Here is a 16,153-nt window from a genome sequence, read left to right as displayed (position 1 = left end):
AGTGTTTTTGGGAAAAAACTGAATGTGATTAATTAATTAACCAATCCTCTCTTCTGCTTTGAAAAGAAAAAATCAGTTTCATTTTCTTTTAACAGCTGATGCTTGTAATCTGAACTTGTTAGTTGTCTAATTACATAAGCAGTCGAAGTTAAACTTGTACTGAGAAACTAAGAATATCAAAATTTTTTCCTGTTGGTTATCTACGAGGCAGGAGGTGCGGGAACTTAATTCCGCCGCTGGTTTTTACTTTGTGGAGATTATCACAGTGATTGGAACAATTACTTCTAAAAAGTAATGCATTACAATTACTCATTACCCAGTAACAATAGTAATTCATTATAATTACAAATTAATTTTTTAAAGGAATTCATTATAGCTACTCATTACTTTTAAAAAGTAATGCATTACTTTAGCAAATACTTTTTGCACTTTGAAAAATTTGATGAAGATACAATTTTAGATATTTGTTGTATGGGTCCAACGGGAAACAAACGTGTTAGAATGAAAAAGGCAGTGAGTGATTTATTTTACTAACGCATTTGTTGCATATCCACGTCTGTAAATAAAATAAAACAAGTAAATACTTCACGTAAGAGTATATATGCATAATTTAAATTCAATAATAACTGACATTCAAAATTTTCGTCAGCTAAGGCATGACGTTTTGTATTAAAAACATTCGCGCCAACACCAAACATCCTTTCTACTGCGGCGCTAGATGGAATTGTTGTATGGCAACATGTTACATATTTTACCAAAAATTGAAGAGCCGATTCTTTTGCGTCTAATTTCATTTCACTCTAGCTACAAATAAAAGTTCGATGCCAACTGCAACAACTTTTAAACAAAAATTTGCATCGGAGGGAGATTTCAAAATATCTTATTGGCTACGTGTAAATATATCGTAAATATTAGTCCACCAATCTTTACCAAAAAGTATGTTCCTAGATACTTAGAAGAGGGTTACAAGATAATGTAAACTTAAAATTCTGTCTTTAATTGCCTCTTACTTGGCGTTGTGACTTATAAATTAAATTTAGAAAACCTTAGAGGGTGGACACTCTCATAAAATTTCATTGTCGTATAATGAGGGGTCTAAAAGGACGGACTCTATCGGTTACTGGTTATAGATTTGAGTGGACCAGAAAAATGGCTAAAGTTTGTTTGACCACAAATTTTAAATATTCTGCCACTGTTTACTCAATTATTTATTAAGATATTTTATTTCTGTAAAGCGCAATGAACTTTTTAATACTATGTACCTTTTTGAAAATTTAAAATTGATCCACAAATAGCGAAAACCAGATAATCTCATACTCTTCACAATTTTAATGCATTGTAGTTTTTTTTTTGACAACAAAATTTAAAAAACGGAAAAGCAGTCTGAGTAGGGTTTTTTACGCTCATTTCAACGGTGTGAAGTTTATTACAATCGGACGTATACTTTTGACAAAAACTTGGACAGATGTTTATATGTATTTCCTTATGTTGGAATATGTTTTAGCTCACCCTTAAAATGATTAAGAGCTTATGTATATTATGATTACCTGGTTTTTTAACAAATTCTGTGCTAAACTCGTTTTAGATTCTCACTCCTTGGGTTAATCTTCTGTTTGTAGGGACGAATTAGGTGTAATAATCCCACTAGGTCAAGTAAACAATTCGTAGAGAAAAACAAAACAATATTTTTGAGTATTTGGGGTAAAAGTAATTGTAAAAGTGATTGCATTACTCAAAAAAGTAATTCGCTACAATTACTCATTACATTTTTTGAAAAGTAATGCATTACAATTCCTCATTACTTATTACTTCCAAACAGTGCACGAAACTAACATCACAACATCAATTTTATAATTTTTTAATGCAACGGGATTTGTCGAACTATACTTTAACGTCCAGGAAAGTTCTGTCGAAATAACCTTCTACCATTTTTTTTATTGTATCAAAAACGATATATTCACTTTTTGTGAAATTCTTAAAATAAAGTCATCTTTCACCACCTCACAAATACATACATACTAAAATTGTGCAGTTTTGTATAAATAATTTTAGATAATTTTTTAGCATATAGGTACTGTATATACTTTGTCACATAAAAACCTGAACTTCGGTCCAGGTCGGGTAGTCACTAGTTCAAAAACCTAATAATTCCGGTGCGCAGTTTTGTTTTGTTTCTTCTGTATTTTCTTCTTCATCATTTTCATCTTTCCAGATCAGTTTCAATTTCTTCCAATACCTTATTTTTAAAATTGGTAGTATTTGCTTTTTCCATTAATTTTTTCAAAGTGTTGCTTCGTGTCTTAATGCAGATAACATTTTTTTCTTTTCCAACTTTGTTTATCTAAATTAAATATTACTTTAACTTTTCTCTCTGTCTTTGTAAATGTCTTGGAAAATATTTAGAAGTCATCGGATTGTTATGAAGTTTGTAAAATGTAAATTTTTTTATTACTATTTTCTACTTAAATCTGATTAATTGTAAACTTCGTAATTCTGAAACGATTAAGAGGTTATTGGCTGTATTTCAAAAACTTAGAATTTGCTACTTATGGCATATATGTAGTTATAATTAAGAACTAAAATGTATTTTAAAAGAAATTTGATTTTTAAGATAACACGAAATTATATAGAACAATAGTTATTCTTCCATTTTTAAGTTGTTGTTTTTCTAGACGAACGAATCTTTTACTTTATGAATACATTTTGCACAATTACAACTGAACTAAAAACTTCACGGCGAATAGGAATACTCTGTAAATGCCATGAATGCAGTGTTGCCAGTTTTCGGGTGCCAGTTTGATACAAGAACATAATGGTGCCAGTTTGTAGTGCCATTATATCTGTATGTAAATCTGTATAGTGTCCGTGTAGAGAGAGTTCCGCAAACCTCCGCCATTGTAACTCCAACACCACGCGCCAACTTTAAACGGACCAAGTTGATGGGAGGTATGAATAATAATAAATTGTGGTACAATAAACTTTTAGAATAAAAGTAAAACGAAGGGCAATTTTTGAATCGAAACAAAGTATTATTTCCCAACTTTATTCACATCATCCATAATACTGTTTTAATTTGGATCTTAATGATATAACAAGAATTTAGGTATACGAACGAAAGGTCAATGAAACGCAGAAATACTGAAATGTCTTATTGCATTTTGTTTGCCAAAATACGCATCGCAATACTCTTACTACTTGTAATACTGCACTATTGGTATTTTTTATCTATAAACTTATTCCCATGTTTTCCAAGTAAATAATATTATATACATATTATATATACACTAGGGTGATTCAAAAAAAATATATATTTTTTTTTTCGTGTCAAAGAGGTTCAAAAGTTTCTTTTCAACGTAAAAAAATACCAGTTAAAATTTGAGCTCTTAATATTAATATTAAGACCGTCCGCATCGCGTTTTTCTATTTCCCATAAGAATAACATGGGAAAATTTTTGTTTGCACCTTCTGATTTTTATTGCTAGCCCGTCGTGTGTCGTGAAAAAAATGCAATCACATATTTTTATAGAGAATTGAACGCTCTACAAAAAGTGTCTCCTATGATTTTGCGAGAAACCTGACTATGATTTTTTAACCCACTGATGCTGAAAATGTTCGGAAAGAGTTTTACTGGCCTTATTATAGCATAAAATTATAAACAATTACTGTTTAAAAAACTAAATTTAAAATGTGTATAAATTTTTGTGGTGATTTATTCCAATAAGACCATCAAATTTATTGTAATGCATCAAAAACGTCAAAATTTGCGATAAATTTAACTTTAGCCTAAAATAACTCTTCAACTATCAGGTTTCTCGCACAATCATAGGAGACACTTTTTGTAGAGCGTTCAATTCTCTATAAAAATATGTGATTGAATTTTTTTCACGACACACGACGGGCTAGCAATAAAAATCAGAAGGTGCAAACAAAAATTTTCCCATGTTATTCTTATGGGAAATAGAAAAACGCGATGCGGACGGTCTTAATATTAATATTAAGAGCTCAAATTTTAACTGGTATTTTTTTACGTTGAAAAGAAACTTTTGAACCTCTTTGCACAAAAAAAAAAATTGTTTTTTTTTTTTAATCACCCTAATATACACGCACTATACACACATTCGCGCCCTGTTTTTGCCCAAAAAACAACAATCAAAACAACAAGCAAAACTAGCTTTCTTCCAGCTGATGCCGAGCCGCCATTTTAAGTCCAAGGTAGTGAGTAAAACAATTGACCAGTAAAGTGAATGACGCGCGAAATTTGAACTCAGTTCATAACACGAGACCCGTATTTCAGTTTCCCGTGTAATCCTTATGGGTGAAATCAAGGCGTCACTTTAACGCTTAAATTGTACCATTAAAGTAATTTTCTTATATATCCCACTACCATTAAGACTGATATTTTTACTATTGATCTCGATACCAAACATGAACGGAACCGGTGGTATTTAATAAATATTTAAATTCAACTTTTACCACTACATTTGCCTCGGACGTATGTCGTACAGTGGTTCATACTGCCATTGAGTTCCCCCTCCACATAAATGGCTTTGATTTTCACATGCTGCAGATACGGTTGTGAATTTAAAATAATACATAAAGGAGATCTCATATTTGCAAATGTTTTCAATCAATTGCCAAATTTTGATTTAAGAATCATCATCAATCCCAAGCTTTTTTCTTTTCACGCATTTTTGCTAGAAAAGGAAAAACTTGGCATTCCTGATTAAACCTTTCATGTTTAAGTAAAAATCACTTTCATTTTAGTACGAATTGGGTCTGAAACACCCATTTAAAAAAAATCACAATTTAAAGAACAATTTATTACAAAACAAAAAAAATATTCTACAATAAAAAATTGCACTTCCTAATGCAAAATCTGATTCACTTTTGGTGAAAAACTGTCGTCTTGATGGTCCATTTAAATAGTCCTCAGACACTAATAGTTCTTCGACACTGTGAAGTAGATTTTCTTGAGATCATTCTGGTTTAGAGCCCAATAGCCAAAGCAGTGCTTCGCTGTGGTGCTTCGCTCCCATCAGTTTGTCGTAAGCTTTCATGAAGTTGTACCTCAACATTAGCTGTTTTTAGGTTGACTTGGGGATTAAAAGAATTTTCAGAGATAACAGCTCTGACCTCAGCTGATTCACTTTTCTTCAGATGTACGTCCCAAGAACGCAAATTATTGGTCCAAAATACATACATTATAACGTCCGTGTAGGGCAGGTGTAGCCATATGGTGACATACAAATGCACCTCTTGGGGTTTCACATGTTGCCTCTCTTAAGAAATATCTATGCATAATAAAACAAAATACCTCATAATTGTACTTGATACAGAACTATTATCAATATACATTAACTTACCATAACCTTATTTATACCTGGTTATTTCACATTCTAGCTCGAAGAAACTCTTCAAGCACATTTAATTTAATTCAGTATACCAATTGACTTTCACTACATTATTTGACTGCAAAGAATTTTCTCCGTTCACAATACATTTCCGATCGTCAACAAAAAAAAATTGGTAATTGCCCCTATTTGTTAACACATGTCTTTCTGTCATTATTAATAACAAATACAAAAAAACCAGTCCACAGACATATACAACCTAATGTGAACTAATATCACAGAACTAATATCACCCAAAAATTGATTATGATTGTTGTGATTAAAGTACGAAATCAACTGTCATATTTTGGGGATTTTCACGATCTAAACGTCACTAGTACCGCAAAATATTCACGTTCTTTTTCTTTCCCAAGGGTTTCTGGATTTTCCGTTTCACTCATGCGCAAGACGTTAGAAACGATGTACGTGACTTCGATGGATAGCGTTTTTTTTAATTTGCAATATTTCTTTAACAGAAGCTTTTTATATAGTTAAACCTTTAGTAAGTAGTAAGGAAGATAATTGTACAGTCTTTATCGCTTGTAGCATGAACTAGTTAAGATTTATACCTATGCGGCGTATTTTGTCTGTAAAATCAAGCTCCCATAAGAAACCCATAGTAGAATTTTTGAATTATGAACTGCCGCGCATTCTAAATTCTAACCTTACTTTACTGATTAATTGCGGAACTCTCTCTACAGGAACACTAAATCTGTATAAAGTCACTAGATATATAAAGTACCGCAATTAGGCGCCATATTGTGTCCGCGCCAAATTCAAAATAAATAAATAAAAATTAACGGACTCGATACTTGCGTACAAAGCGTAAATGTAGATTTTTTTCAAATAAACATTTATTTATGTTTAAGCGTTATTCCTTGAAGACGTTGTTGTATGGTCCTAATGCTCGGATATGGCAATTTCTGCCGTCGTATTTCTTCATAACCCTTCGCGCCACAAGCTAAATACAATTTCAGTGCTTTTGTCATTGTATCTTCTGACCATAGTTGGCCTCTGGCAGTGCCAGTCTGAATAAATTGAATTTGATCCTCGTTTAATGTCCCTTGTAAATTATTGACACAATTTTCCAGTGCCTTTTTATATTTATTGCGCTCCCGTAAAGCTTTTCTCAAAGCGTTACGTAAATTTTCGATCAACGTTTGAAATTCTTCCACTATGTTGGTTTGGTCCAATAACGAGTCCACTTCAGGGAAACAACCAACATTTACATTTTCATTGTTGCTACAGCTTTCAAGTTCAAAAATTTCATTTTCCCTAGCAGTTGTCAAAGGAGTACAGTCGTCCATTGAAACACAAGCACCAACATTTTTATTTAATACATCTGGAACAGCATTCGGCCGCAATAGTTTCCTTCCATCTGCTCGCTTTGCTTCAAATTGTTGTTCAGAAAAATGTAACTAAAAGTAAATATATTTAACATTGTGCAATTACATATTCAAGGTTTAAACAAATTACTTCGCAAATTCTGGAGTTGTCGTTCAAATCGTCCCGGCCTATTAAATTCTCCCACATCTCTCTTCTAGCCCTATTACTAACACCTGCAACAATTTAAATTAGTTGAAAAAACTCAATTGAAAACTCAGTTGTAACCTACCTGTTGGAAGACGAAACAATCGGCTTTTATTTCCACACAAAGGAACACAACAACCTGGCATTTTAAAATAAAAGTTATAAAATACCACAAAAAAAACACAAACAACTTTACAAAAAACACAAACAACTTTACAAAACAGGACTTACGCCACGAGGTGATGCGTTAAAGAGAGTTTCACAATTAACTTTGACGTTTGTCGGTCGCCATATTGTGTCCGAAATACACGTTCTCTCTCTAACACATTGAAACATTCAATTGCGTTACTTTGGTTATCTAGAGACTGACTCTAAATCTTAAAGTCACTAGATAGATAAAGTAGCGCAATTGGGCGCCATATTGTGTCCGCGCCAAATTCAAAATAAATAAATAAAAATTAACGGACTCGATACTTTCGTACAAAACGTAAATGTAGATTTTTTTCAAATAAGCATTTATTTATGTTTAAGCGTTATTTGTTCAATGCACTTAAATGCTATTGATAAACATAAGGGGTGAGTAAAAAATATAGATGAGAAGCCTTGCAATACCAGTTTATTAACAAAATTTCGGCCGCAATAGTTTCCTTCCTTCTGCTCGCTTTGCTTCGAATTGTTATTCAGAAAAATGTAACTAAAAGTAAATAGTATTTAACATTGTGCAATTACATATTCTAGCTTTAAACAAATTACTTCGCAAATTCTGGAGTTGTCGTTCAAATCGTCCCGGCCTATTAAATTCTCCTCTTCTAGCCCTATGACTAACACCTGCAACAATTTAAATTAGTTGAGAAAACTCAATTGAAAACTCAGTTGTAACCTACCTGTTGGAAGACGAAACAATCGGCTTTTACCCTAAAATCGCGCTTATAGTCCGCCCCCGCGCATAGTCCGCCCTCACACATAGTCCGCAGTTTTTAAATCTCCCTCCTAAAAATCAGATAGTCCGCAACCTCGCGTATAATCCGCGGACAATGTGCGTGTCTGTATGGTTCGATAAGGTTCGATATTTGCTACCTATTTACCTAAATTTAAGTATCTAGGTACTTTTGAGAATCTTTTTATTTTTGTTATATATTTTATTTTTCATTTATATTGAGAATGCCCAATAAATTTTTTTATTTTGCGTTTAAATTTTTTGTTGGTTTTCCTACAGCGTATAGTCCGCCCTCGCCTATAGTCCGCCTCGCATATAGTCCGCACCCGGCGTCAGGAAAAACAACGTATAGTCCGCGGACTATACGCGCGATTTTAGGGTATTTCCACACAAAGGATCACAACTTGGCATTTTAAAATAAGAGTCATAAAACACCACAAAAAAACACAAACAACTTTACAAAAAACACAAACAACTTTGCAAAACAGGTGATGCGTTAAACAGCGTTTGACAATTAACATTGACGTTTGTCAGTCGCCATATTGTGTCCGAAATACACGTTCTCTCTCTAACACATTGAAACATTCAATTGCGGTACTTTGGTTATCTAGGGACTTTAGAAATACCTTGCGTTGCGCGCCCTCATACGGTCACAAGACAAACGACCACCCATGAAAACGGGTCAGTAAAAATACCGAGTTGACACGACGTTAATTTCAGCATTGAATATTCACACCTTAAACTGCTAGAAGACTTGAGGGCTTTGGATCTTTCCATAAAATAACCAAGCATTACGGTTTCATTAACATCTTGAATGTTTCGTAATGTATACCAATTTGAAAATGCTTTATAAGTTCGATTATAACGTAATTTCGATTTTTCAGGCAACAGAGATGCGCAAGCAATATTGGCAGCTTCTTCAATTGCCTTTAAATGACTTGAATCACTCATTTTTCACTTTGAACAACTACGTTTTAGAAAACTTCATGTGTAAATAAATTTTTTACTTTGTTGCTACGGAAATGAATACATTCAACGAGTTCCTGATAATTTGTTAAATATTTTTTAGTTACGACAATTATTACTTTTTAGTGTTACTGGTCTCGGTAGCACGGTAGCAGAAAAAATCTTGGATGTTTCAGATTTTTTGGAATTTTCGGATTTCTCGGTTTTCTTGAGTGTCTTGGATTTTTTAGAATTTTTAAATTCTTTGATTTTTTAAGTTTTTAAAATTTTTTGATATTTTCCATTTTTTGGATTAAAGGATTTCCAGAATTTCTAGGGTTTCTTGCGTTTCTTGGATTTTTGGGATATTTTTCATTTTTGGATTTTTGGATTTTCTGGAATTATTAGATTTCTTGAGTTTTTTGACTTTCTCGGGTTTCTTGGATTTTTTTGTTATTTTGGATTTCTCAAATTCTTTGATTTATATTTTCTTCTAATTTTTTGAAAATTTTCATTTTTTGGATTATTACTTTTCCTGAGTTTTTGGGATTTCTAACATTTCTTGGTTTTTTTGGATGTTTTGGATTTTCTGGATTTTTTCTAATGTTTTTAATACGATTTTTTTAGTTCAAAAATAGAAAGTGGGTTATTAATGGCCATCATAGTAGATCACATAAAATAAACCCCGTCCTCTCTTCTGGCGATTTGTATTTCCCAAGCTTTAAACGTGAGGAAGTATTATAATAGGGTCCATGTCACAAATGGCTACTTTCATGTTTTTTTGAAGTTTCATGGTCCTAGAGTATGAAACAATAGGGCTCCGTTTTCGTCTGTCTGTCTGTCTATAGTCTGTGTCGAAGCAAAATTAGCCTGATCAACTCGCACCAATAATGTAATGACGTCACTTCACAATTTTACATAGTAAATGTTACTAAAATTTTATAAAATAACATACTTTTACACTTATGAGATATGAATCCGTCTTGATTTTCTGAAAAAAAAAAATTGAAATTGTAAGACAATTTTACTATTTAAGTTTTGCAGACGTTTTATTATTACCATAAACATGATAAATCGTAAATCAAAATGTTTTTTCCAAAAATTTGATAACGCCATGTTAATATTTTGTTGGATATTATTATTTTAGTCGCCTTTTTCCAGGTTTTTTTGCGCGTTTTTTTTTCGTTGTTTTGTAACTTTTTGTCATCTTTTTAAACGTGTTTTTTCTGTTGTACTTTTTAACTCACCCTTCTTTTTAATGCGATTTTTTTAGTTCAAAAATATCAAGTGGATTATTAATAGCTATCATAGTAGAATCTCATACAAATAAAAACCTCCTTTCTTACGTCTCGGAGGTTTGCCGGGCATCGGCGTTGCCTCGGCGCGTTAAATCCACCTCGACAAAAAGGTTTACTTACGCAGCTTGTAATGTAAATAACTATTAATACAATTAAAACGTATGGTATTACCAACGCGCGGAATTGTATCTCATACGCTAGAACCAGTGCTGTCGCGGCGATAGTTTGAATACAAATATATTTTTATTTTGGACTATTTCAACATAATATAACATTTCAAGATCACAAATATGTGGTCCTGTGGTTGAAAAATTAAAAAGTATTATTATTTGAAGTAATATAGTAATATAGAAGTAGTTTTTTTACTAGCTGTAAACACTCCTAGCGACGCACAGGCTACACCTTGTGGACCAGATCAAAGCGTCCCCGCTACTCGCCGTAAAACACACCTTACTTCAACTGGGGGATTGCAGCGGTGAGATAAATTCCCGCGTACTGGTTATTACATTCATCTCATTTTATTCTCAGAACCGTTTTACACGTCACGCAATTACTCCGAAAATTATAACGAAAATTTCTGTACAAATTTTGACAAAGATTTGACGGTAAAGTGTTCACCAAAGTGCGCAATGGTCATTTATTTACGATTTGTTGAGGTGAGGCAGCGTGTGAAGCAAAATTTTTACGCACATTAATTTCGTTCCAGTTTTCGTTATGATTTTCATTATAATTTTCAGAGTATTTCTGTGACGTGTAATACGGCTCTTAGATCTAAAAAAAAGAAGAAACCATTTGTTCGCAGTTTTCCATGAGTAACCCTACTACGGGCTGCTACCTGTTTTTATTATTCGTCGCATCCTATAAAAACTTACAACATCGGCTAGACATGATTAAAGCACTAGATCCGCCGCAGTTTGCATCCTTAGATCATATAATAAATAGATACCAATACTCAAACTGAAAGCTGTGACTAGACATGAAGCTATCTCTTGTCGTTTTCTACGTCAACGGTAGTAGTATTAGTTATGTATTATACAAGTGACAAAAATAAGCCAGTATAGGTGAGTGAGTATGTATGACACGAGTGTTATACTGACTCACGAGCCTATACTGGCATTTTTGTCACATGTATAATATTAAATTTTCTCTTATACCTGCTTATACAGAGTCATCAAAATTGATTGAGAGAATTGGTACTCCCTGTTTTTGCCGTGAAGTTTGTCAACCTTATGACAGATTTGTTTAAGGTTATATGGCAATGACTTTAGTGGCGTGACAAGAGAACTGGGGGTTGATTGTTGAACTCACCTGAATCAGTTGTGAATACGAAAGTTACCTTCTTGCAAAGTTGCGAACGGTTTTGACGTTTGTACGAATCGCTTTGTTCGATGCGACTTTATTGCTACTCGCATCTTTGCGAACAAATTCCAAAAATGAACGAATCTAAAATTCGAAACTTCAAATCTGACAACTAATATTTTTTACAAAAAAAAAGAGACGCCACTGAGTTTTGAAATTTGAAACTTCAAATCTGACAGCTAATATTTTTATACAACTTATGGCCGGTTTCTCGAACCATATTTAACTGGTCTGTTAACTAACTGTCCGTTAAATTTATCGGACAGTTAAAATTCAGTTCGGTTTCTGAAAACATTCTCCAGTTAGTTTGTAGGTCGGATAACTAACTGGCGGTTGTATCCTGAACTAAGGATTTTTTTAAAATCGCATAGATGGCGCTACTATAAATGTCGGTAATTTTTGACATATTCAAATATCAAAATGGGTGATAAACGCATTAGAGGTAAAAATTTCACCGAAAGAGAGAAAAATATGCTTTTTGAACTAGTTACGGCCGATTTTAAAAGTGTCATAGAAAACAAGGAGTCAGATGCTATAACCGTGGCCAAAAAAAATTTGGCATGGCAGGAAATTGCCCAAAGTTACAATGCACAGTGTGAAACGGGGCATCGCACTGCCAAACAGTTGCATGCCTTGTATGATAATATGAAGAAAACGGCGCGCAGCAATTTATATTCAGACAAGGTAAGTGTATATGCAGTTTTCAAATCCCTGCAATGAGAGAAGAAAATGGATATACTTATAAAATGTAAAATATGCTTTATTTTTAGAAAAGTTCATACAAAACAGGCGGGGGCACATTTGTACCTAAAAGTACCGCCCTGGATGCGAAAATAGTAACAGTTTTAAAGGACCAATTTCAACCGCTCCAGAACAAATTTGATTCTAGTGCCAGCTATATCGAAGGGCAACCAAAACCAAGTTGTTCTGGATTCAATATGACAGGTATAATATAACATATAATTATAAGTAATATACAATGTAATTATGTTTCTAGAAAAATACAACATCGAAGACTGTTCACTTGAATCTGCGGATGCACTATCAGATGGTACTTAATACATGTACAAACCTCAAAAACTAAAGCATTGTAATAATTTATTCTGTGCAGACACACCTAACACACCAGGACGGGTTGAGGTAACGAGAACTTCACCTACTGAATCCGTAGCTTCTGCAACTCCTTCTCCCCCTCCTCAGCAGCCAGTCAAAGGAAGAACAGCCCAAAAACGCAAATTCCAGATGCAATCAGTGCAAGTGCCTAAAAAAAGAAGCACCTGCGCTGAAACCATTTCTAACAGATTTGTAAGGCGCAAAAATTACAAAGATATGCAAGACGCCGAAGTGCAAAAGTTAAAGATTGACATTTTAAAGATCGAAAAGGAGTTAAAATTAAAACAACTGGCCGTTGTACAACAACAATTGGACAACGACCGAAAACTGTTTGAACTAAATTTTCAGCATAGAGTGGAGGAAATTAGTTTTGAGCGAAAAATGCGGCAAATGAAACTTAATAGGTTGCAAGCAGATATATAGGTGTTTTTGTATTAATTTTTTGTAAATATAAAGTTTTGTTAGTTAATGAATTTACCTGAAAACTGTGTCTATTAGTGCTCTCCTTGCAGCATTGCCACCTGGAAAATTGTCATTGTTAATGTCATTTTCCACATCTTCATATTGCTGGATTGCTTCAAAATCGTCAGCTTGATCATTTTGGCTAATGGCAATATTATGCAGCACTGCAGTTGCTACTAGGATTGTCAAGGTGTTCTCCAATTTTGTTCGTAATCCCAGAGATAGACATGCAAACCTTCGTTTCCAATTCCCGAAACAACGCTCGATACAATTTCTAGTTGCTTTGTGGGCTGCATTATAAGTACGTTCTGCTGGAGTTGTTGGATTTAGAAGAGGGGTCATTAAATAAGGTGTACAACCAAAGGCACTATCTCCAAGTATGTACGACCCTTGAAATTCTCTATTTTCACATCTTGCACTTAAGAGTGAAGCGTTCCATATTGTACTGTCATGTGTAGATCCTGGCCAACGTGCAACAATATCACGTATGTTTAACTTTGAATCACAAACAGCTTGCACGTTGATGGAGAAATAAGTTTTCCGATTCCTGAATAGCTCAGCATTTTCTCCACCAGGTGATGTTATGGGAACATGGCTACCATCCACACAACCAATAACATTTGGAAAGCCTCGTATCGCATGAAAACCTGTCTTCACTAGTAGTTTTTCTTGCTGGTTTTCCGGCATTTTCACAAAATGTGGGCACATCCCTGCTAGATGTTCAGATACTCGTTGTACCACACGACATACTGTACTTTTGTGGACACCATAGTCATCACCAACGAGAATTTGGAATGCTCCTACATTATAGGATACGATTAACATTTTGTTATTATAGTATAATCTCACTAATCCGGCACTATTAAAAACCGGAGGATGCCGGATTATTGGAATGTTCGGACTACTGGATTATAGTAAAAAAATCATAGGTAATGAATAAAATAAAGCATTTCATAGAGGGAATAAATGTATGTAATGTATTAATGGAGGTGTAGAGGGGCGAGGGAGGCGTGGGCGGAGGGTGCCGGATTATTGGACGTGCCGATCTATCGAAGTGCCGGATTAGTGAGATTATACTGTAATTCTATGATAGTTACCTGTTGCGTAGAACCTCAAAGCGATAAGTAGCTGATCTGCAGGAGAAAGCGAACAATTTCTTAAGGTCATGGGGGCAATGTTGTCTTCAATCAAAGTAATAATGTGTCTCACAGTGTCTTTATAAAAACGGTATCGATCACGAAACTCAGCTTCACTATATATTTCGAAAGGGTTACGTCTATCTCTGAATACTTTCACCCTATCCACAACCACTAAAAGGTCACCCAATTCCTCATCAGAGGAAGAACTTGAACTCTCGAATACCCGAGCAAGTTCCATTCTCTCTGACCCCGCAGACGCGAAGTTCTGAAAAGAACTGATTTTGTTTTCACTAAATTGTAGTTAATTTGTCGAAATTGCTTAAATAATCCTTGCAGAACAACACCAACACTCCAAATTAGAAATCAAAAATCAAAACAAAACACGAAACAGCGACCATTTGCATTCAACAATTTGACAATTAGTGACGGCGCATGCGTCAGATAAAATTTAACGGACCTCCATGCCGCGTTAGTTTAACTGTGCATTTTGGCTCAGTTAAACTGACAATTTGTTTCTAGCAACCCATTTACTAATTTATCGGAGAGTTAAACTAACTGGTCGGTTAAATATCGTTCCAGAAACCGGCCATTAATAAACCAAATTATTCAACTTCAGGTTTACCAACTCTCTCAATCAATTTTGATGACTCTGTATTCTTCAATTTCTTTCATAAAATGTAAATATATTCGAAATCAAAATATGTAGTTGGCGGCAGTTACTATGACAGAATTATAAATAAACAATTATTGTGGAATTAAAAAAAAACTGTCATCAAGTTTTATCAAAGAAAATTAATGGAAATTCCAGAAGAAATCCGTAAAAAGGCATTAAGTGTGGTGCAGAATTTGCTTCCTGATACTTTCAAAGAGCTATACGACCGTGAATATCAACTGTTTAAGCAATGGATGAGGGACAGGTCAACAGACGTTGTTTGTGGACCAGGGAGCTGACATGACTACGCTTAAAAGGTTTGGTGGATGGTCCTCTGATAAAGTTGCAACCTACGTGGAAGAGTCTTTAGAGCAGAAGATAAAAATTGCCCGAAAAATACTAATAGATTGTTCTGTCAGTGTGTCTTCATGTGATGTTGTGGAAAATGGTGTGGAAACGGCGACGAAGGACAACCACTCCGTTGTATTTCAATGACCATCGACTGGTTTTGCATCAGTTTTTGAATTTCATAAATGCGTTGTACATTTTCATAATAAATAGTGGTTTATTAGTAAATTCGTAAAGCAATGAAATACTGGTCTCTTAGCAATCAGTTTCTCATTCGATAAGATACTGAAACCAGTATCTTATTCGGTGATATATTAATGTATTTTAACAACGCCAAACAATGCTAATAATAGTCTGAATATAAGCAGGTATAAGAGAAAATGCTATATTTGTGTGAGCACCACATCTTCATCTTTGTTATATGGATTTCATCTGTGGAGTCTGTAGTCTGTGCGTTTTCAGATAAGCACACCTATAAACTTGCGCAGCAAACGAAAATGAGTCGGGCCAAGTCTATTTTTAAATTTAAGGGGTGGTCGCATCCCCCATTGGCTGCATAAGTTTCAGTAAATAACTCGTTGTCAACACGTCATTCGTTAAATGTTTTTCGTTGTGTTCACTTGTGTTTATATTTTTGTGTTGTGTTCTTCTGCTATAAGTTGCGATTTAGAAAACAGTTCTTTTCAGAACTACTGTGATTATAACTTGACGTTTGAAAGTAAGTTCCGCCACTGCAGTGCACTGGTGGGATTTTACTTGTCAGATGAAGATGACTCACTGTGCTTATCTGTAAACGCACGGTCTCTATATGTTTATTTCAGTTCCATCCATGTTCCATCCTTGTACCGCACCAGCGCAACACATCGCTTTTGATAGATGTTTCTTCTAACCTATCTTTCAAGTTCTTATAAGAAAAACAATTTTAGAATTTAGAACAAAGATCTTATTTTAAGTGATGTAATCATAACGGATCACAATCG

General features: G+C 34.1%; 3 protein-coding genes across 9 annotated transcripts in view; 1 reads left to right on the top strand and 2 right to left on the bottom strand.

Annotated features, from left to right (window-relative positions):
• Dscam2 (Down syndrome cell adhesion molecule 2) overlaps positions 1–16,153 on the top strand; it is a 956,598-nt gene that overhangs the window by 867,292 nt on the left and 73,153 nt on the right. The gene's annotated exons all lie outside the window — the stretch shown is intronic.
• On the bottom strand, positions 6,245–7,190 carry LOC135135231 (uncharacterized). The gene is made up of 3 exons (XM_064064252.1): positions 7,006–7,190; positions 6,867–6,949; positions 6,245–6,808 (listed from the first exon to the last, which is right to left on the bottom strand). The coding sequence occupies exons 1-3, from the start codon at positions 7,064–7,066 to the stop codon at positions 6,245–6,247; spliced, it is 708 nt and encodes a 235-aa protein (XP_063920322.1). The 5' UTR covers positions 7,067–7,190.
• Positions 13,047–14,636, bottom strand: LOC135134835 (putative nuclease HARBI1). Its single transcript, XM_064063673.1, has 3 exons — positions 14,631–14,636; positions 14,132–14,438; positions 13,047–13,834 (listed from the first exon to the last, which is right to left on the bottom strand). The coding sequence occupies exons 1-3, from the start codon at positions 14,634–14,636 to the stop codon at positions 13,047–13,049; spliced, it is 1,101 nt and encodes a 366-aa protein (XP_063919743.1).

Source organism: Zophobas morio, unplaced genomic scaffold (genome assembly GCF_036711695.1).
Source record: "Zophobas morio isolate AGI-343-1 ecotype UQ-CSIRO unplaced genomic scaffold, CSIRO_AGI_Zmor_V1 ptg000024l, whole genome shotgun sequence".
Taxonomy (NCBI): Eukaryota; Metazoa; Arthropoda; class Insecta; order Coleoptera; family Tenebrionidae; genus Zophobas; species Zophobas morio.
This window is presented reverse-complemented; position numbering and strand designations above follow the sequence as displayed.

Bases quoted from the DNA above. Each gene is read 5' to 3' on its own strand.
- LOC135134835 (XM_064063673.1), bottom strand. The intron at 13,835-14,131 runs GTAACTATCATA...CCTATAATGTAG, and splicing joins TTTGAGGTTCTACGCAACAG to GAGCATTCCAAATTCTCGTT.
- LOC135135231 (XM_064064252.1), bottom strand. From the start codon at position 7,066: ATGCCAGGTTGTTGTGTTCCTTTGTGTGGAAATAAAAGCCGATTGTTT. The intron at 6,950-7,005 runs GTAGGTTACAAC...AAATTGTTGCAG, and splicing joins ATTGTTTCGTCTTCCAACAG to GTGTTAGTAATAGGGCTAGA. The intron at 6,809-6,866 runs GTAATTTGTTTA...ATTTACTTTTAG, and splicing joins ACAACTCCAGAATTTGCGAA to TTACATTTTTCTGAACAACA.